General features: G+C 44.8%; 1 protein-coding gene across 18 annotated transcripts in view; it reads right to left on the bottom strand.

Annotated features, from left to right (window-relative positions):
• LOC127915142 (plectin-like) overlaps window positions 1-21,973 on the bottom strand; it is a 177,321-nt gene that overhangs the window by 43,107 nt on the left and 112,241 nt on the right. For 15 of the 18 annotated variants that reach the window (XM_052494082.1, XM_052494083.1, XM_052494084.1 and 12 more), the window contains exons 2-3: window positions 7,508-7,569; window positions 707-796 (exon numbers count right to left, since the gene is read on the bottom strand). In XM_052494082.1, coding sequence (XP_052350042.1) covers window positions 707-796; window positions 7,508-7,569 — 152 coding nt within the window. Of the gene's footprint in view, window positions 1-706; window positions 797-7,507; window positions 7,570-11,244; window positions 11,682-21,973 lie in introns of those variants that run through there. The other 3 variants (XM_052494085.1, XM_052494086.1, XM_052494089.1) reach the window with 1 other exon arrangement.

Here is a 21,973-nt window from a genome sequence, read left to right as displayed (position 1 = left end):
ACAGCTGAGCCACTGGGTAACGGATGACTCAAGCCACATGAAGTAGAAGAAGAAAATGGCGGCCGAGTTATAGAAAACCCCACTCACCAACCGCAAGTTCCTGACCACGTCTCTCTCCCTTGCCTAGCTCCAGCAAAGAGCCGTGCAAAGAGAGGAGGCATCGGCCAAAGGTCAGCATACAGGAAAGGGGGGAAAGTGTAGGGGGGGTAAAGAGGGGGACATGAGGAGGGGGGCGGGGGGTGGGGGAGAGAAAATGAGAACCAGAGAAAGGTCAGACAGGAGCACACAGTACAAAAAGAGAAGCCAAAGTGGGGTTATTGTGTTAGGACCATGGAGGCGTCTGGTAGATGAGCAGAGACCAGCAGAGCGATGAGCTACTGTAGCAGAGACAGAGTGCAAGGCTTCCCGAGAGATCTGCAGTAACCTAGAACGCATCATCATAATGTGCAAGCGTCCAGTGTTGACTTACTAACTTGTTTTAAAAAATCTAAACAACTACAAATAGTTCATATTTCCAGCGACTGGAATGAGAGGGAGGTATAAATAAGGGCTAGACTTTTGTTACTTAGGGTCGGGCCTTGGTTCAGCGTGGGGGGTTTGGATCGAGGTCCGTTACAGATGCAGAGGTCAGTCCATTTGCCAATCAGAAGTCAGGATCAGAGGTACAGGCCAGTCCATTCTCCAATCAGAAGTCAGCAGTACTCACCAGTGTCTCCCCAGAGAGGACCTCCAGGAGGGAGATCAGGTTGTGTCCATCTCTCAGGTCTTCATACAGATCAGTCACCTGACTCTGTGACTGTGGAACACAAAGAGAAGGTTGTCATCACAATGTATTTACTTTGTGCAACACCTAAGACAAAATACCTACAAACTATGCATTGTATTTGTGTAATAACATTTTAATATTCCGGATCTGGTTATGAGTCTGTTGACAGGGCACCTAGACATGGGGGATCATCCTCTTACAGTAAACCTTGGAAGGAATAACTAATCTTTCCTGTATAAAATTATACAAAATGTTCAAGCTCCTCTCAATCAGTCTACACAGCTCAGGCTAGGAGCCTGCAGCTCTCGCTCTCCGCCAGTACATCTGTACAAGGGACAGGAATGCACGGCTGCAGGCAACCAATCGGCCTGCGTTGGACACCCAAGACACCTGTGGCAGCTGCCAGATCTACTGAGAGATGATGGATGGAAGTCAGGGGGTCTTCATAAAATAAAATAAAATGACAGTCAAAAACAACTAAGTAAACAGTGCGAACGTAGGCAAACGGATACGTGCAAATGAAAACAGATAGTCCAGTGAGTCTTGGGACTGGGCGCATGCTATAATCAATTCCAGTAAGAAAGATACACGGTCATTGTGAGCAGAAGAGGGTGAAAGCTGACGGAGCGGAGCATAGGAAACGACTGAAACTGAAGGATTTAAAAGTAGCTTTCATCCAAAATGCGAAGGGACTGCATGCCTCAAAAGTATGTACTTCATTGTGCAACACATAGTCCTAACACTTGAGGTCTGTGCACATAACCTGGACAAACCTCCCATTGGCATAAGCGTGTGATTTACGTGACCAAGCCCTAGTTACTCGCACATATCTCAAGTTAGGATTTGGCCCACGGTCCACAAGGCATAGGCCTATTTCTGTGTGACAGCGTCAGCGTAATTCCTCATACTTTCAGTGATGGCAAAGGTGTGGGGAGGGGATAGTGTTCAGGTGCGCTACATGCTCATCAGAATGTGTCCCACATACAGTGCCCTCCTGCTGGGGCTTGCCGGCACCTACCTCTGCTGCCCCATGCTGGACGGAGGAGGAAGCGCGGACGAGGGATGAGATGGAGAGAACAAGGAAATAGAGAGGGAGAATGACAGAAAGATGAAGAGAATATTATCATGAGTCACGTTCCGTTAAAGGTCCCCAAAGCACACACATCCCCGGGTCGCTCGTCTTTCCAGTTCGCTGCAGCTGGCGACAAACGAGGGGCAACAAACCCCTGAAACTGGACAGTTTTCTCTCAATCTCTTCATTCAAAGACTCAATCATGGACACTCTTACTGGCAGTTGTGGCTGCTTTGCGTGATGTTTTGTTGTCTCTACCTTCTTGCCCTTTGTGCTGTTGTCGGTGCCCAATAATGTTTGTACCCTCCTTTGTGCTGCTACCATGTTGTGTTGCTACCATGCTATGTCGTCATCTTAGGTCTCTATGTAGTGTTGTGTAGTCTTTCTTGCCGTGATGTGTGTTTTGTCCTATATTTTTATAAAATGTTTATGAAATCTTTAATCCCAGGCCCCCGTCCTCGCAGGAGTCCTTTTGCCTTTTGGTAGGCCGTCATTGTAAACAAGAATTTGTTCTTAACTGACTTGCCTAGTTAAATAAAGGTTGAATCAATCAAATAAAAGAAAATGATTAAAAAGGATGAAAGAAAATGAAAGAAGTTAGATGAATAGAATAAAAGAGTGTGGTCAAAATAGTTCCTATTATCAGTGCTTAAACACATGGTTAATATTGGGAGATTGCATGTAATGCTGTTCTACTGTGTCAGTGCGTTTGATCTTGTGAAAAACATGTACTGGCCTCGCACAGGTATGTATGCAAGTCTCGTCCCTGCAAGTTGTAACACTCACTCCCTTGATTTATTACTGGCATCTGGTAAATGGTGAGTACTTATGTAATACTGTGTGTTATAAGTAGTTATATAACCCTGTGTGTGAACACAGTAACTCACTCCTGCCCACCTGTGGCGTACACACTCCATCCATGGAGGTTTGAAATGCAGTGAGGGTTGATGGCCACTAGGGACCACTGTTAACACATTAATCACGTAAGATTGTCCAACTTCAACGAAGAGTCTCCAACTTCAACAACATTATGTATGTATTATACTGTACTGTATTATATTGTATATGTCTGGAACTGATGGGACACGATCGCATAACATTCAAGTGTTTCTATTCAGTTCAACTGCTTGGGGCTACAATATGACAGTTTGTGACTATAGGCCAAATTACCTCAAAATCAGTCAATATCCAACTTAAATTCTAAGGCATTCTACAGACCCAGAATTATTGTTGGAAAAATTATTGTTGCCTATCAACATTGACACGCCACCAGGGTCTGACAATCTGGATGGAAAATGACTGAGGATAATAGGGGACGATATTGCCACATCTTCAATTTAAGCCTACTAGAAAGTGTGTGCACTCATGGCCTGGAGGGAAGCTAAAGTCATTCCGCTACCAAAGAATAGTAAAGCTCCCTTTACTGGCTCAAATAGTCGACAAATCAGTCTGTTACCAACCCGTAGTAAACTTCTAGAAAAAAATGTGTGTTTGACCAGATACAATGCTATTTGACAGTAAACAAATTGACAACAGACTTTCAGCACGCATGTAGGGAAGGACACTCAATAAGCACGGCACTTACACAAACAACTGATGAGTGGCTGAAAGAAATGGATGATAAAACGATTGTATGGGCAGTCTTGTTAGACTTCAGTGCAGCTTTCGACATTATCGAGCATAGTCTGCTGCTGGAAAAACTTGTGCGTTATGGCTTTACACCCCCTGCTATAATGTGGATAAATCGTTACTTGTCTAACAGAACACACAGGGTGTTCTTTAATGGAAGCCTCTCAAACATAATCCTGGTAGAAGCAGGAATTCCCCAGGGTAGCTGTTTAGGCCCCTTACTTTTTTCAATATTTACTAACGACATGCCACTGGCATTGAGTATGGCCAGTGTGTCTCTGTATGCGGATGACTCAACACTATACATGATAGCTACTACAGCGACTGAAATGACTGAAACTCTTAACAAAGAGCTGAGGTTAGTTTCGGAATGGGTAGCAATGAATACGTTGGTACTAAATGTTTCCAAAACTAAAAGCATTGTATTTGGGACAAGTCATTCACTAAAACCTAAACCTCAACAACATCTTGTAATGAACAATGTGGAAATTGAGCAAGTTGAAGAAACGAAACTGCTTGGAGTAACCCTGGAATATAAACTGTCATGGTCAAAACATATTGATACAACAGCAGCTAAGATGGGGAAAAGTCTGTACATAATAAAGTGATGCTCTGCCTTCTTAACATCACTATCAACAAGGCAGGTCCTACAGGCCCTGGTTTTGTTGCACCTGGACTACTGTTCATTCGTGTGGTCAGGTGCCACAAAGAGGGACTTGGGAAAATTGTGGTTGGCTCCGAACAGGGCAGCACGGCTGGCCCTTAAAAGTACACAGAAAGCTAACATTAATGACATGCATGTCAATCTCTCACGGCTCAAAGTAGAGGAGAGATTGACTTCCTCATTACTTGTTTTTGTAAGAGGTGTTGATAAGCTGAAGGTACCGAGCTGTCTGTTTAAAATACTAGCACACAGCTCAGACACCCATGCATACCCCACAAGACATGCCACCAGAGGTCTCTTCACAGTCCCCAAGTCCAGAACATACTATGGGAGGCGGACAGTACTACATAGAGTCAAGACTACATGGAACTCTATTCCACATCAGGTAACTGATGCAAGCAGTAGAATAGGATTTAAAGATCAGGTAAAAATACACCATAAGGAACAGCGGGGACTGTGAAGCAACACAAACATAGGCGCAGACACATGCACACACACACATGAGAACATACGCACTATACACACACGTACACATGGATTTTGCGTTGTAGATGTATGGCAGGGGAGTATGGGCCTGAGGGCACACAGAGTGTTGTGAATTCTGTAATTATTATACTGTAATGTTTTTTAAATTGTATAACTGCCTTAATTTTGCAGGACCCCAGGAAGAGTCCATAATAAATACAGTATAATTGCAGTTGGTGTGAAATGCTTCACTCTCATTGGTTCCTCTATGGTAGCTGCAACAGTCTCTCTCTGCAATCCTGCAGCATATGTTTAAACCCTGTCTGTCACCAAAACACAATAGCCCATGTTGAAGAAGCTCAGATTGAGTCAACGCGATCAGCTGGTGTCATGGTACAAATTGTGCACTGCAGATTGTGAGGACATCAAGGTTAAAACCATTTAGGCCAGTCAACACAGAACCTGACAACACCTCATCCGCCACGTCACTTTCCCATTAAAAAACACCCTTTAGGTGATGTGTCCTTCAGTTAACTCAGGGTCACGTGTGTTATTATAAAATGTTTGAACGCCTATAAAAACCACACGTCATTGAATAAGCAAATAGTGACAGTGTCTGGTCTGTACACTTCATTAAAAGTGACTGGGGCATTACATCGACAGAACGATGTCAGCTTACAGTGGATTCTCCTTTTACATAACACCGCAGAATAATGGTTGAGAAACCCTCCATTCGGTCTTCCGACACACAACAAGATTTATGCTCGAGTGGAAGTTATTCCTTATCCCTTTTTACAAGCCCTCGTGGCCCACCCCGGGACGTGCCCATTGGAAACGCATTAAAAACATTTAGTTCAACGTCGGCTTGCCATCGCACGGGCGGACTAACACTTTCGTTCTACCGCAAAATGCTATATTTTAAAAATCTCCTGCATGATGTTTCTCATTATGTTTTTCAAGCCTGGCTCGGGTTGCTATTTCATTTGAATGACTCGGGCTGGTTCTGTGACAATGCATTGCATAGCACATACTGTGCATGGTATGAAACGGTTTCTAAGAAGACAGTTCTCTCTAAGAAAGCGCTTAATTAAACATTTGTCTACTTCGTGTCAATATATAGCCTACTTCCTTTAAACTTTTTTTTTTTAAAGGAAAAAATGTACAGTCATCCCAGTCCGTCGAACATTAAACGAGGTGCAAATCTTGTCATACCAATTTGTCATAATGGCAGTGGGACGTCAAGGGACACAGATTGATTCCTCTGATAGTACCTGTAAGGAGCACTTAAGGACCTTGCCTAGCAAAGAGCTAAGGGTGGGCAGTCAGCCACCCAGGACCAGCAGTCAGTCTGTGTAGCACATGTGCTACTGTTGGCCCAGCTAGCAGCCACCAGGCCTTGGGCCCAGAACAGAATGCGGTGCTTCAGAGGCAAAGAGCAAAACGTATCCAGATGTCTGGGACTCACATAAAACACTTAACGAAAAAGACTGCTCGCTTGTGTGTTATATCAGGAACAGAGTATGTTTGCACCGCATGGTTTTCAGCCCTAAGGAAAGGGGCAGTGGTGAGGTAGGTGAAACGAGAAGGGTGACAACAGCACAATTTACAAACTCACTCAGTTGAAGAGTGACTGGTCTTCGGGTGAACCTTCCCTCAAAACACCAGGCTAGAAACCATACACTCATGATTTCCAGTAACCTTTCTCTCTCTCTGTGTGTGTGTGTGTGTGTGTGTGTGTGTGTGTGTGTGTGTGTGTGTGTGTGTGTGTGTGTGTGTGTGTGTGTGTGTGTGTGTGTGTGTGTGTGTGTGTGTGTGTGTGTGTGTGTGTGTGTGTGTGTGTGTGTGTGTGTGTGTGTGTGTGTGTGTGTGTGTGTGTGTGTGTGTGTGTGTGTGTATGACCAATGCATGTCACTGTCAATGAAGCCCTTCCAAAGGGGTTGGTCTGTCTGACTGTATTGATGTAGTAGGTTGAGATGGTGCTAAACAAAACAACCACTTGATGGTTTGATATCTGTGGATATCTGTCTGGTGGGGGAATCAAAACTCATTGTCATAATATTGTGTTGTCATGGATACTACCCAGCATGGGATCATGACTTCAATAGCACCTGCATGTTCAGCATGGCTGGATCAGAATGGACCCCAGCTCCACTCATAGTGATGCAGTAACGGTTAAATCAGACGTTCACATCTCATCTACTAACATACCAACACAGATATCCCCTACACCAAAATAATTATTGTAAACATAAAAGGTGAGAACATAGTTTCTGTATTAGAGGAAGACTATCTGGGCCTGTGTTCATAAAGTGTCCCAGAGTAGAAGTGCTGTTCTGGGATCAGGTCACCCCATGGCCAATCATTACAATGTAAATGTTCAAACTGATCCTAGACCAGCACTCCTACTCTGAGAAGCTTTATGAATGCTATTCATATTTGATGAAGGGGCGGCAGGTAGCCTAGTGGTTAGAGCGTTGGGCCAGTAACCGAAAGGTTGCTAGATCGAATCCCCGAGATGACAAGGTAAAAATCTGTTGTTCTGCCCCAGAACAAGGCAGTTAACCAACTGTTCCATCATTGTAAATAAGAATTTGATCTTAACTGACTTGCCTAGTTAAGAAATACATTTTTTTTTTAAATGGGTAATAACACAAGAATATTGATTTTGAAAATGGTGTACGAGTCATTGTGAGAACTCAAATAAAGCTCAGAAACAAAATTGAAACAAATCTATTGAAATAAAACTGATGTTGGTTAACAATAAGTCGATGTGTGTGCATGTGATTGTCTTTGTGTATAAACTATTGATACCAGTGATGAGTGTATTAACGTAAGTAAGACAGGGAGAGTGAGTTAGGTATTGAGTTATTGAGCACATAAAAAAAAACACTCTGGCAGTGTGTTACCATACCTTTATCAAGTGTTTGTTCACCCATTTTGTGAAGGTCTTTTTCTGTACCCGATCCCGTTCATCTGCAAGACACAACAAAAGAGCAAACGTCAGACATGTTTAAAAAGAAATGAAAATAAAGATTTGATACACCCTCTGAGTACATACAGTCATATTGAGGTGCTCAGGTATTCTAACGGGGGTTGAGAAGACTCGGTCAAAATGTAAAACATGTCGCAGGCTATTCGGGATACGGAGAAGATCAAAGGATTTAAAATACATTTAACATGAACAACAAGAGCTGAAAAAAATGTACAAATATCCCAGATGCCGCCATCGTTTTGAACATCCCCGAGACAAAGAGAAGTCATTGGATGGGGTTAGTCTTGCCTAGTGAGACATGATACCAGAGCGTCTGGACTAAACATGTCTGACTTACGAGAAATCATCAAAGCAGTCGGTGCCTAGATAGATATACACCGTCATCGTCTAGTTGTGTCTGCGAATGCTTTTCACTATGGTATGACTACAGGCAGGGCCTGAGGCTTAGTGGAAGGATTACACTGTGTACAGGTGTTCAGTGTCTCGATAGGCTACATACTGTAACGGGCCCGGTCGCGCATGTTGAACCTGCCAAGATACGGTAGCTCTCAGAGAGTAGAGACAACGGTGCCTTAACGGGCAGACAACCACATCTAGCAGGTAGATACGGTTTCAGCCTCACCATACTGAGTGGAATGGACACACCCTCAGTCAAATACCTGGACACACCCCACTACCCTGGGGTGCTGGAAAATATACTGCAGAGCACAGACACAGACGTACCAACTGTAGACACTGACCCTCCCCGACCAAGAGGCATATCGCAAACGGTTATTCATCATGCCAGACCACTTCACTGAAAGATTGGTTAAATAACGGATACAAAAAAAAATAAACAAAGAAGTCCCATTGAGATATAGTATTTGGGCTCAATGATGTCATTGGAAACACTTATCTTCCGTCACAATTTTTTTTGAATTGGCCATTTTCACATATGTTGATGTTGGGTTGGTGCTGGAGATTATTAATTTGAAGTTGCATTTTGGGGGGAATTTTCCCTTAAAGTGGCCGACCTGACCAAGTCACATAGAATTGTGAGTTATAGATCTATCATTCTACTTGAGAGCAAGTCTAAGAAACTGTATTTCTATGCTTCCCATTCTTAACTTTTGCTTTTGAGTCTTTTATTTTTGGTTTCGTACACCAGCTTCAAACAGCTGAAACAACAATATTCATGGTTATGGAAAATATATTTCACAGAAAGTTTAGATGGTACAATGATTCTCTACACTAAAAACTAGCTTATTTTGTCACATCAAGTGAAATTAGGTGAACTATTAGAGTTTTAGCAACCAGGAAATGGCAGAGTGTGTACTGCATAGTGCAACGCCCTGCTGAACCAAAGTACAACGTTGAAGGCAGTGCTGATTCACTGCGACCGCAAACTGGACCCGCAGGCTACGTTTTAGTATTTTAAGGTGTGCCATGTTGCTATTGTGTTATGAAAACACGTTGCCGTGGCAACCACCGGGTGTTTCTGTGTGCCTGGAGACTGACGCAACTTTGACCTCTGTCATTTACATTTACATTTAAGTCATTTAGCAGACGACTTACAAATTGGTGCATTCACCTTATGACATCCAGTGGAACAGCCACTTTACAATAGTGCATCTAAATCTTTTAAGGGGGGTGAGAAGGATTACTTTATCCTATCCTAGGTATTCCTTAAAGAGGTGGGGTTTCAGGTGTCTCCGGAAGGTGGTGATTGACTCCGCTGTCCTGGCGTCGTGGGGAGTTTGTTCCACCATTGGGGGCCAGAGCAGCGAACAGTTTTGACTGGGCTGAGCGGGAACTGTACTTCCTCAGTGGTAGGGAGGCGAGCAGGCCAGAGGTGGATGAACGCAGTGCCCTTGTTTGGGTGTAGGGCCTGATCAGAGCCTGGAGGTACTGAGGTGCAGTTCCCCTCACAGCTCCGTAGGCAAGCACCATGGTCTTGTAGCGGATGCGAGCTTCAACTGGAAGCCAGTCATTCTCTCTCGTTCATCGATAAAGCGACAATACAAGGGCAATCCTGATTGGTCGATTGCTGGCATAAATACTAATCAAATTTAGGACGTTTTCCAAAGGCCCCATAATCCTGGACAAACCCCGCACCTTGACCTATGGCCATTCAACAAATGTAAATTCCAAATACTTGTGTTAGCGCAGCAGTAGTGTCCAGCTTGCAATCAGCATACACACTGCCGCAGTCATGACTCAGGCTAAAACAAACTATTTAAACTCCATTGTACAATGCCAAAGATAAACACAGTGATCACAAATGTAAAAGGGGCGAAGGTCCTACCTCCTTTACCCTGAGCCATCTCCTTGATTCACCGCAGGACAAGGGAGTGTTTCAACCCATCGTAAAAAGTGTTAAACTAATAGGTCCTCCCGAGTGAGTTACTCTCAGCACTTGATATATAAGTGACCATTAACCAATTTGCATATGACTATTACTCTCCTGTTCTATAACATAACCAGAAGTGAATGAGCAAGTAAGAAAATGCCATTCAATAAGAACAAAGGTATATACCCATCCGTGCTTCAGCCCAGCTTAAGCTAAAAAAGGGAGTCAGGTGCTCGACTGAGGGGCTTGAAATTCCCCCCAAAAAACTATCTTTACTCCAGGACATTTCAATGGGTGACTATCCAGGACAATAAAGAAAACAAAAAAATATATACATTTACGGGACACAAACAAGCTCCCGTTTCGGCGTAAAACACCTCCACTCGAGTCATGAAGGCAGTTTACGCCGAAACGGAAGCGGTGTCCCGTAAATAAATGTTTCAGATCTATGCAGAAACAGAGTGCTCCTTTTTCTTTGTTCAACCGTTGAAGTCTCCTGGGTTAAGGAATGTTTTTTGGTCCATTCTATAGGACTTGTATCAACAATGTATAGACATGCCGAGAGGTCATCCCCTCCATTTCTCCCCCACATTTTGTGAATGGGGTTCGCTGACCAATAGGGTGGGAGGGAGCGGCTGATGCGTGAGATTAGTGGGAGTGTCCACTCCTGGTCACAATGTGGACCACTGGAGAAACAGAAAACATTACAGCAACAACAACTTCCTTTTAAATCTAAATGTATCCTGACTCTTAAGAGAAGGGGAATCCCCATAGACGATGATTAGAGAAAGCTCAAACTGTAATTGAGAGTGCACTAAAGGGGCCTGAGGGCGCACGGTGTGTTGTGAAATCTGTGAATGTATTGTAATGTTTATAAAACATTGTATGAACTGCCTTAATTTTGCTGGACCCCAGGAAGAGTCATCTTTCAATTTAAGTTGACACTGACAGTTGGTATGCATCTTAGCATCATGAAGGGGCTCATTATTTCACAGACTAGCCAATCAGGCACCGACTTGAACCTCTAAATAGACTTGTCTGTGCAGGGATATGAAAATGGTCCAAACCTGTAACTACAGCAGTGAAACTTTTCCTTTCAGAGGGAAAAAAAACACCCAGGATTTTAACTCTTCCCCTTATGCAAACATGAACCACAGTATCACAGGCAAACTGTTCATATGAACCTATTTGACACAGAAAGTCTAGGTGTCTATGACACGCTGTCTAAGTGACCACTGTCATCCTCGTACATATAGAACCAAACGTTTCATGTACTGTTAACGTCTATGACACACAGCTTCCTATGTGAACGCTGTCGTACTGGTACCTTTCCTGTCGTCCGTAGACTTCAGCATCCCCTGGTAGTAGCTTTCGTCTGAGGGCACCCTGTCCCTTCCACCACTGTTATCTGTCGAGAAGTTCCTGTATCTCTGTTGCTGACCGCTCATGATGCCACTCAACTCCGAATGAATGAATCAAACGTGCCCTCTAACGCGCTCTGTGGCCGCTTTTTGTCGTCACGCGGTTTCCGTCGGTAGCTTATAACGTGTCTCTCTCCTGCTCTTGTTCCTCTTAAAAATTCCTCAGTGCTCCTTTCACTCGTGCAGTCGGGTGGCTAAGATCCAGTCCTACGATGTGTTCCTCTCGCTCTATCACCGTATGAGCTCTTATTTCCTTTCCTTCCCGTTGTGTTTTTTTCTTCCTCTCCTCCTTTCGCAATAAGTTGTGCCTTTGGGGTACGGTGTCTGGGCCTGTCCTTGTGCTGATCTGCACACTATGATACCTGCCTGTGTGTTTGGAGGACATTGTGGTGGGTAAGGCTCGGCCACACCTCTTCCTCTGCCCCGTCATATTGGTGTGGGCTGGTGTGAGCGGGAAGGGTGGGCAGGGACAGAGTGAGTGATCGGACGAGGTGTGGTGGCCAGCAGGCCCGTTGTGCCATAAAACACACCACCTGCATACACTTTTACTCGTCATCAGACCTTGGTTTACACAAGAGTGCACAGTACACAGCCTGAATCATTCCACTTCGTTGCGATGGCTGTATAAGCAATAACGAAGAATGGCACCGGAATAAATAACGCAACATTGTTTTACGGTTTGATATATTATTTTAGAACCCTGTTCAATGTCTCCGTCGATGTCTAATTACTTTTTAACACACACACACACACACACACACCAATATGAATCATTGCCTACTCATGGCATTCCTGAGAGAGCTGTGGGTGTTACTCAGTGTGATGAGGAAGAGGGGGAGGCTGAAGGAAGGGCTACTTTGGCACCCACACACACAGAGAGATCAGCCATGACCCAACCCTCAACAAGACTATACAGTACCAGCTATGCCCTCATCTAAGGAGATGTAAATTCTCGAACTAGACAATTAGTGAAGGAGTACTTATTCCTTCTGCTCTGCTGAAGACCTAACAGTGTGTGTGTGTGTGTGTGTGTGTGTGTGTGTGTGTGTGTGTGTGTGTGTGTGTGTGTGTGTGTGTGTGTGTGTGTGTGTGTGTGTGTGTGTGTGTGTGTGTGTGTGTGTGTGCGCGTGCGTGTTTTTTGTTTTCCCTTTAACTACACCAGCATGACCACTCATGTACCTGATTTCCTCAAACTCTACACTCACATGTAGAGACATTACAGAAACATTCCAGCACAACTCCACGACAACCAGCTAGCATCCTTAAGCCAGCGGTTGATGATGATGAGTCCTTTATCAGCCTCTAACCCAGAGACGACCATTCAGAGAACTGGTAAGACACCGTATCAGTGAAGACATCAGTGCAGGCTTGTTTTGGTGTCTATTCCCCTCGTAATAACATGGGAAGACACTAAATACACTGAAGACAGACCCAGATAAGAACACAGGGGTTATACTACGAAGTTGGATCAAGGAGTTAGCCAGCTGACTTTGATGAACAAAGTAAGCTGGCTTCATTAAAAACGCTCAACTAAAATATGCATTTTTGATTATTGAATCAGTTAGAGTAGACCATTCCAAGATCTTTCAAACATTTTTATTTGACTTTTATGACAATATATAACTAGCTCCTTGAGTCTGCTTCGTAGTATACCCATCAGGGTTCCTAGTCCTGTATATTTTGGGGCTTCACTAAGGTCTGTATCATTTTAATCATTTTAGTCAATAAGATTCTTGCTACGTAAGCTTAACTTTCTGAACATTCGAGACGTCTAGTCCACTTGTCATTCCAATCTCCTTGCATTAGCGTAGCCTCTTCTGTAGCCTGTCAACTATGTGTCTGTCTATCCCTGTTCTCTCCTCTCTGCACAGACCATACAAACGCTCCACACTGTGTGGCCGCGGCCACCTAATCTGGTGGTCCCAGCGCGCACGACCCACGTGGTGTTCCAGGTCTCCGGTAGCCTCTGGAACTGCCGATCTGCGGCCAACAAGGCAGAGTTCATCTCAGCCTATGCCTCCCTCCAGTCCCTCGACTTCTTGGCACTGACGGAAACATGGATCACCACAGATAACACTGCTACTCCTACTGCTCTCTCTTCGTCCGCCCACGTGTTCTCGCACACCCCGAGAGCTTCTGGTCAGCGGGGTGGTGGCACCGGGATCCTCATCTCTCCCAAGTGGTCATTCTCTCTTTCTCCCCTTACCCATCTGTCTATCGCCTCCTTTGAATTCCATGCTGTCACAGTTACCAGCCCTTTCAAGCTTAACATCCTTATCATTTATCGCCCTCCAGGTTCCCTCGGAGAGTTCATCAATGAGCTTGATGCCTTGATAAGCTCCTTTCCTGAGGACGGCTCACCTCTCACAGTTCTGGGCGACTTTAACCTCCCCACGTCTACCTTTGACTCATTCCTCTCTGCCTCCTTCTTTCCACTCCTCTCCTCTTTTGACCTCACCCTCTCACCTTCCCCCTACTCACAAGGCAGGCAATACGCTCGACCTCATCTTTACTAGATGCTGTTCTTCCACTAACCTCATTGCAACTCCCCTCCAAGTCTCCGACCACTACCTTGTATCCTTTTCCCTCTCGCTCTCATCCAACACTTCCCACACTGCCCCTACTCGGATGGTATCGCGCCGTCCCAACCTTCGCTCTCTCTCCCCCGCTACTCTCTCCTCTTCCATCCTATCATCTCTTCCCTCTGCTCAAACCTTCTCCAACTTATCTCCTGATTCTGCCTCCTCAACCCTCCTCTCCTCCCTTTCTGCATCCTTTGACTCTCTATGTCCCCTATCCTCCAGGCCGGCTCGGTCCTCCCCTTCCGCTCCGTGGCTCGACGACTCATTGCGAGCTCACAGAACAGGGCTCCGGGCAGCCGAGCGGAAATGGAGGAAAACTCGCCTCCCTGCGGACCTGGCATCCTTTCACTCCCTCCTCTCTACATTTTCCTCCTCTGTCTCTGCTGCTAAAGCCACTTTCTACCACTCTAAATTCCAAGCATCTGCCTCTAACCCTAGGAAGCTCTTTGCCACCTTCTCCTCCCTCCTGAATCCTCCTTCCCCCCCCTCCTCCCTCTCTGCAGATGACTTCGTCAACCATTTTGAAAAGAAGGTCGACGACATCCGATCCTCGTTTGCTAAGTCAAACGACACCGCTGGTTCTGCTCACACTGCCCTACCCTGTGCTCTGACCTCTTTCTTCCCTCTCTCTCCAGATGAAATCTCGCGTCTTGTGACGGCCGGCCGCCCAACAACCTGCCCACTTGACCCTATCCCCTCCTCTCTTCTCCAGACCATTTCCGGAGACCTTCTCCCTTACCTCACCTCGTTCATCAACTCATCCCTGACCGCTGGCTCAGTCCCTTCCGTCTTCAAGAGAGCGAGAGTTGCACCCCTTCTGAAAAAACCTACACTCGATCCCTCCGATGTCAACAACTACAGACCAGTATCCCTTCTTTCTTTTCTCTCCAAAACTCTTGAACGTGCCGTCCTTGGCCAGCTCTCCCGCTATCTCTCTCAGAATGACCTTCTTGATCCAAATCAGTCAGGTTTCAAGACTAGTCATTCAACTGAGACTGCTCTTCTCTGTATCACGGAGGCGCTCCGCACTGCTAAAGCTAACTCTCTCTCCTCTGCTCTCATCCTTCTAGACCTATCGGCTGCCTTCGATACTGTGAACCATCAGATCCTCCTCTCCACCCTCTCCGAGTTGGGCATCTCCGGCGCGGCCCACGCTTGGATTGCGTCCTACCTGAGGTCGCTCCTACCAGGTGGCGTGGGAGAATCTGTCTCCTCACCACGCGCTCTCACCACTGGTGTCCCCCAGGGCTCTGTTCTAGGCCCTCTCCTATTCTCGCTATACACCAAGTCACTTGGCTCTGTCATAACCTCACATGGTCTCTCCTATCATTGCTATGCAGACGACACACAATTAATCTTCTCCTTTCCCCCTTCTGATGACCAGGTGGCGAATCGCATCTCTGCATGTCTGGCAGACATATCAGTGTGGATGACGGATCACCACCTCAAGCTGAACCTCGGCAAGATGGAGCTGCTCTTCCTCCCGGGGAAGGACTGCCCGTTCCATGATCTCGCCATCACGGTTGACAACTCCATTGTGTCCTCCTCCCAGAGCGCTAAGAACCTTGGCGTGATCCTGGACAACAAACACCCTGTCGTTCTCAACTAACATCAAGGCGGTGGCCCGTTCCTGTAGGTTCATGCTCTACAACATCCGCAGAGTACGACCCTGCCTCATACAGGAAGCGGCGCAGGTCCTAATCCAGGCACTTGTCATCTCCCGTCTGGATTACTGCAACTCGCTGTTGGCTGGGCTCCCTGCCTGTGCCATTAAACCCCTACAACTCATCCAGAACGCTGCAGCCCGTCTGGTGTTCAACCTTCCCAAGTTCTCTCACGTCACCCCGCTCCTCCGCTCTCTCCACTGGCTTCCAGTTGAAGCTTGCATCCGCTACAAGACCATGGTGCTTGCCTACGGAGCTGTGAGGGGAACGGCACCTCAGTACCTCCAGGCTCTGATCAGGCCCTACACCCAAACAAGAGCACTGCGTTCATCCACCTCTGGCCTGCTCGCCTCCCTACCACTGAGGAAGTACAGTTCCCGCTCAGCCCAGTCAAAACTGTTCGCTGCTCTGGCCCCCAATGGTGGAACAAACTCCCTCACGACGCCAGGACAGCGGAGTCAATCACCATCTTCCGGAGACACCTGAAACCCCACCTCTTTAAGGAATACCTAGGATAGGATAAGTAATCCTTCTCACCCCCCTAAAATATTTAGATGCACTACTGTAAAGTGGCTGTTCCACTGGATGTCATAAGGTGAATGCACCAATTTGTAAGTCGCTCTGGATAAGAGCGTCTGCTAAATGACTTAAATGTAAATGTAAATGTAATGTAAATGTAATGTAAATGTCCCCTTCACTGAGGTCTAACCCCCTATAAGAACTGTAGGGTGCTGACACCCAAACCAATGCCACAGGCTGTGACCAACAGGCCCTGGTAAATCCTAGCCCTCTAAAAAAATGAAGAGGGTAGGAGGTATGCATCTCATTTCCACACCCTGTCTGACATAACGTTAGGAAGGATGTAAAAAATATATATATAAAACAACTTTTCTTTCCAATGTGAGGTTATTAAGGTTATGAAGGCATCTTGTTTGAACATGAAGCAGTTGATTTGTCAGGATGTGTGTGTTTGTTTTATTTAAACACTAAGTTCACAAAATTAGCAAATTGTGGAGAGGCACACCTTAAATAGTAGCTTTGTGTACTTCCACACGTCTAGGCAAGAACAGGAATTAAGGAGGGCAAGCAAATACCATGATACTGTACAGTCCAAGACCGAGAAGGGAAGAGAACAGTAATAACAACGCACACATAATCACACACTCGACAGTGCCGGAGGCTAAACATAAAAACATTGAGGATTCATATGATCACCTCTCACAGGGGAGTTTGGATAGTGTAGCATGTGAAATAAACGATTAATATATGACATCATTGATTTCTATGTGCTATGCAGAGAGAAAAAAAAGAAGAAGGAACCCGCACACTGCTCTTGATAGTATCACTGATCTTTAATAAGCTTTACGTATCGGCCTCACGGCATTTGTAAAAGGTTTTCAGAGTTTAAAAAAATAATTAGCACCCAAAGGTAGACCTAGCCCCACCCACAACCGTTAGATGCATCAAATGTAAGTCGCTCTGGATAAGAGCGTCTGCTAAATGACTTAAATGTAAATGTAAATGGGGTTGGAGGCAAAGGAAAAACAAATAAGTGCTCCAAATATAACCATATGCATTTCTTAAATATTTGAATAAAGTGTGTACATGAAACGTATTAAACACGTCTGTAAAACCACAATGAGGACATCGACCTACCAAGCAAGTTTTCATGAATCATTGGGTACAGCGTTCGAAAAACATCAGAGTAATCTGAAATAGGGGCATAATTCATGTTCACATTTACAACATAACATACATAGGCATTTCATCATTAAGACCTTTAGGAAATAATGTCTGGAGGGTGAAAATCCCAAAACATTCCATTTTATTAGTATTATTATTTATATCTTAACCTTCTCTATGCCACAAAATCTAAAAAGGTAGACATGTCATGTTTTAGGTCATTAAAATATTATGTGACTGGATAATCCCTGTCATTTCTCCTGATTGAACTTTTATGTTCACTGGTTCTCTGTTTGAGAGAACGAGAGGTTTTACCGGAGGTTAAAGCGTGGTCGCAAATGGGTCTCCAAATGGACAATGACCCCAAGGATACTTCCAAAGTTGTGGCAAAATGGCTTAAGGACAACAAAGTCAAGGTATTGGAGTGGCCATCAAAAGCCCTGACCTCAATCCTGGAGCAAATTTGTGGGCAGAACTGAAAAAGTGTGTGCGAGCAAGGAGGCCTACAAACCTGACATAGTTACACCAGCTCAGTCAGGAAGAATGGGTCAAAATGTGGGAAGCTTGAGGAAGGCTACCTAAAACGTTTCACCCAAGTTAAACCATTTAAAGGCAATCCTACCAAATACTAATTGAGTGTATGTAAACTTCTGACCAACTGGGAATGTGATGAAAGAAATAAAAGGTGAAATAAATCATTCTCTCTACTATTATTCTGACATTTCAGATTCTTAAAATAAAGTGGTGATCCTAACTGACCTAAAACAGGGAATTTGTACTCGGATTAAATGTCAGGAATTGTGAAAAACTGAGTATACATGTATTTGGCTAAGGTGTATGTCAACTTCTGACTTCAACTGTAGCTACCATTTGGAAGAGGGCGTAAAAGAGCCTGGCTGATTTTCTTTTGTGGCTGGTCATTGGCATGGACCAATTTATCGCGGCAATTGCGACCTCTCCTATATACAATAAGTGCTGGATTCTTAAATTCAGCAGGCAAAGCTGGGTCCGACGATAAAACATGCCAGTGTTTCTTGACCTCATCTCCCGCTTTTCGCGAGTTCAAAGTATATGTAGTTGTGAACATTACAGAGTGTTCTTTAGCTCTAGAGGGTCTTTTTTGTGGCAGTTCGTCTCGTGTTTTGCCGCCAAAAAACTGAGCACCGTCACATGATGTGACGTAAATCGAGCGCGCTCAAACTTCCCATCATTCTGATTACGGTAGTAATTTTGTCACCCTCATCATGGCAAAGACAAGGAGAAATGCATATGATGCAGCTTTCAAGTTGAAGGCGATAAATCTGTCTGTTGGAAAAGGAAATAGAGCTGCTGCATGGGAGCTTGGCCTTAATGAGTCGCTGATAAGACGTTGGAAACAGCACTCAGTGCAGAAAGACAACAAAAGCTTTCAGAGGGAAGAAAAGCAGATGGCCCAAAGTATTTGCAGCCATTCGACATCAGTGTACATCGTGCATTTAAGGTGGCGCTCCATTGTTCAGTGGGAGGCTTGGATGACAAGTGGGGAGAAATCCTTCACTAAAACGGGCCGCAGGCGAAGAGCATCTTATGGTCAAGTCTGCCAGTGGGTCCTGACAGCGTGGAGCATTGTCAAAAAATCCACTATCATCAATGGGTTTCGAAAGGCTGGACTGCTGCGTGTTGAAGGGGCAGCATGAGCTCAGCAGGGTATTTGCCTCCGGATGAAAGTGATGAGAGCGACAATGAAAACGATCCAACATCGGATGAAGCAATTCTGAGGCTATTCAACTCCGACACCAAAGGAGATGACTTCAGTGGTTTCAGTGCACAGGAGGAGGAAGATAGTTTCAATGTACCGGTAGGCACCTGCGGCTTATAGACATGTGCGGCTTATTTATGTACAAAATACATATATTTTAATAATTCAGTAGGTGTGGTTTATATTCAGGTGCGCTTAATAGTCCAGCAATTACGGTAGTCCTCGGCGCAGTCTGAAAAACAGGCTTCTTGGAAGTCCTCTTTTTAGTGGCTCAAAGTGGAAGCTGTCCCCCTGTAATAGAGTATTTCTGTCTATTCCTTTTCTATACAGAGTTGTAAACAGTGTTCCATTTGATTTCTCAATCCACATATCGAGGTCATGAACATGTTTAGTGTCACATTCAATAGTGAATTGGAGATTGGGGTCAATGTCATTGAGTAATGCCATAAAGTCTGACAGCTCTTCTCCCGTTACTCCCCCATATGCCCCAAAAAATGTTTTCAATATATCGATACCACTTCAGGACTTTATTCATAAATGGATTTTTACGTTTTCATTATTAACAAAACGTTCTTCAAAAAGACCCACATAAAGGTTTGCATAACTCGGAGCGAATGTGGAGCCCATCGACGTTCCATTCGTTTGGAGGTAGTATTCATCATCAAACCTGAAAAAGTCAGCTCCAGAATAAAGTTTGTTGGTGGGTATTCGTTAGTATCTCTGTCTCTCAAATAGTGAACTATGGCTGCCAGCCCCCCACATATGGGGAAGACCGGTATATAGATTCTCAACATCTAATGTAAACCCAAAACACAGTCTTGTGTTAAACCCGTTATAGGTGAGACCACAACACGTTAACTGCTACGGATATCTTAAAACAGGTTGGGAGTTTTCTGGAACAGAGTGAGTTTATGGAATCAAATGTCAATGTGCGTGGGGTGGGGTGGAAAGAAAGCTAGAAAAGAGGTGAAAGGTATTTGATCATGGACTACTGCTTACACAGCTGATAGGTTGCCGACTGAGAGCAGGGCATGTGATGAGCAGTTGGAATGTGTCTGCGATCTCCTCTCTGCTGGCTGGTGCACTGTGCCAAAGTCCTAACCTAAATATCCTAACCCACCACACCAAACAAACACACCCCTCATCAATCTACATACAATACCCCATAATGACATAGCAAAAACAGGTTTTTAGATATGTTTGCTCATTTTTATTTTAAAAAAAATGAAATATCACATTTACTCAATACTTTGTTGAAGCACCTTTGGCAGCGATTACAGCCTCAAGTCTTCTTGGGTATGACGCTACAAGTTTGGCACACTTGTATTTGGGGAGTTTCTCCCATTCTTCTCTGCAGATCCTCTCAAGTTCTGTCAGGTTGGATGGGGAGTGTTGCTGCACAGCTATTTTCAGGTCTCTCCAGAAAAAAGTCTGGGCTCTGGCTGGGCCATTCAAGGACATTCAGACACTTGTCATGAAGCCACTCCTGCATTGTCTTGGCTGTGTGCTTAGGGTCGTTGTCCTGTTTTAAGGTGAACCTTCGCCACAGTCTGAGGTCCTGAGCACTCTGGAGCAGATTTTCATCAAGGATCTCTCTCTGTACTTTGCTCCATTCAGCTTTGCCTCGATCCTGACTAGTCTCCCATTCCCTGAAAAACATCCCCACAGCATGATGCTGCCACCACCATGCTTCACCGTAGGGATGGTGTCAGGTTTCCTCCAGACATGGTGCTTGGAATTCAGGCCAAAGAGTTCAATCTTGGTTTCATCAGACCAGAGAATCTTGTTTCTCATGGTCTAAGAGTCCTTTAGGTGCCTTTTGGCAAACTCCAAACGGGCTGTCATGTGCCTTTTATTGAGGAGTGGCTTCTGTCTGGCCACTCTACCATAAAGAGCTGATTGGTGGAGTGATGGAGAGATGGTTGTCCTTCTGGAAGGTTCTCCCATCCCAACAGGAACTCTAGAGCTCTGTCAGAGTGACCATAGGGTTATTGGTCACCTCCCTGACCAAAGCCCTTCTCCCCCGATTGTTCAGTTCAGCCGGGCGGCCAGCTCTGGGAAAAGTATTGGTGTTTCCAAACTTCTTCCATTTAAGAAGGATGGAAACCATTGTGTTCTTGGGGACCTTCAATGCTGTAGAAATGTTTACCCTTCCACAGATCTGTGCCCCGACACAATCTTATCTCAGAGCTTTACGGACAATTCCTTCGACCTCATGGCTTGGTTTTTGCTCTGACATGCACTGTCAACTGTGGGACCTTATATAGACAGGTGTGCACCTTTTCAAATCATGCCCAATCAATTGAATGTACCACAGGTGGACTCCAATCAAGTTGTAGAAACATCTCAAGGATGACCAATGGAAACAGGATTCACCTGAGCTCAATTTCGAGTCTCATAGCAAAGGGTCTGAATACTTACAATATGTAAATAAGATGTGTTTTGTATCTTTAATAAATCGCAAAGATTTCTTAAAACCTGTTTTCGCTTTAATCGCTTTAACATGATGGGTTATTGTGTATGGATTGCTGAGGATTTTTTTGTATTTAATCCATTTTAGAATAAGGTTAACGTAACAAAAAGTGGAAAAAGTCAAGGGGTCTGAATATTTCCCGAAGGCACTGTAGCAACACCAGGGTGTTAGGTACTTCACACATAACAATACAAAGCCCAGGGGGGCATAACAACGGGAAATGTGGAATGTCACAGGAAGGCCCAAACTGAAAAGAGCAGCCAACATCAGAGATACCATGGAAAATCTTACTCATGAAACTGTAGTTGCCAACGATGCTCCAAAGAAAGGATGTATCATTAAGGTCTATACATGCTTATAACCCTGCTCCCTCATTTGCCATCATCTAAACCAGATGGAACGCTTGGCCTTTTAAAAACAGAAAGACTGTTGAAAACATGAAGAGATTTTTTTCTCTCTCTCGAAATGACATGCTTGAGGTTCTCTCATTGCTTG

Source organism: Oncorhynchus keta, chromosome 34, assembly GCF_023373465.1.
Source record: "Oncorhynchus keta strain PuntledgeMale-10-30-2019 chromosome 34, Oket_V2, whole genome shotgun sequence".
In the NCBI taxonomy this organism is placed as follows: domain Eukaryota; kingdom Metazoa; phylum Chordata; class Actinopteri; order Salmoniformes; family Salmonidae; genus Oncorhynchus; species Oncorhynchus keta.
Note: the sequence above shows the minus strand (reverse complement) of the source record. Positions and strands in the feature narration are given on the sequence as shown.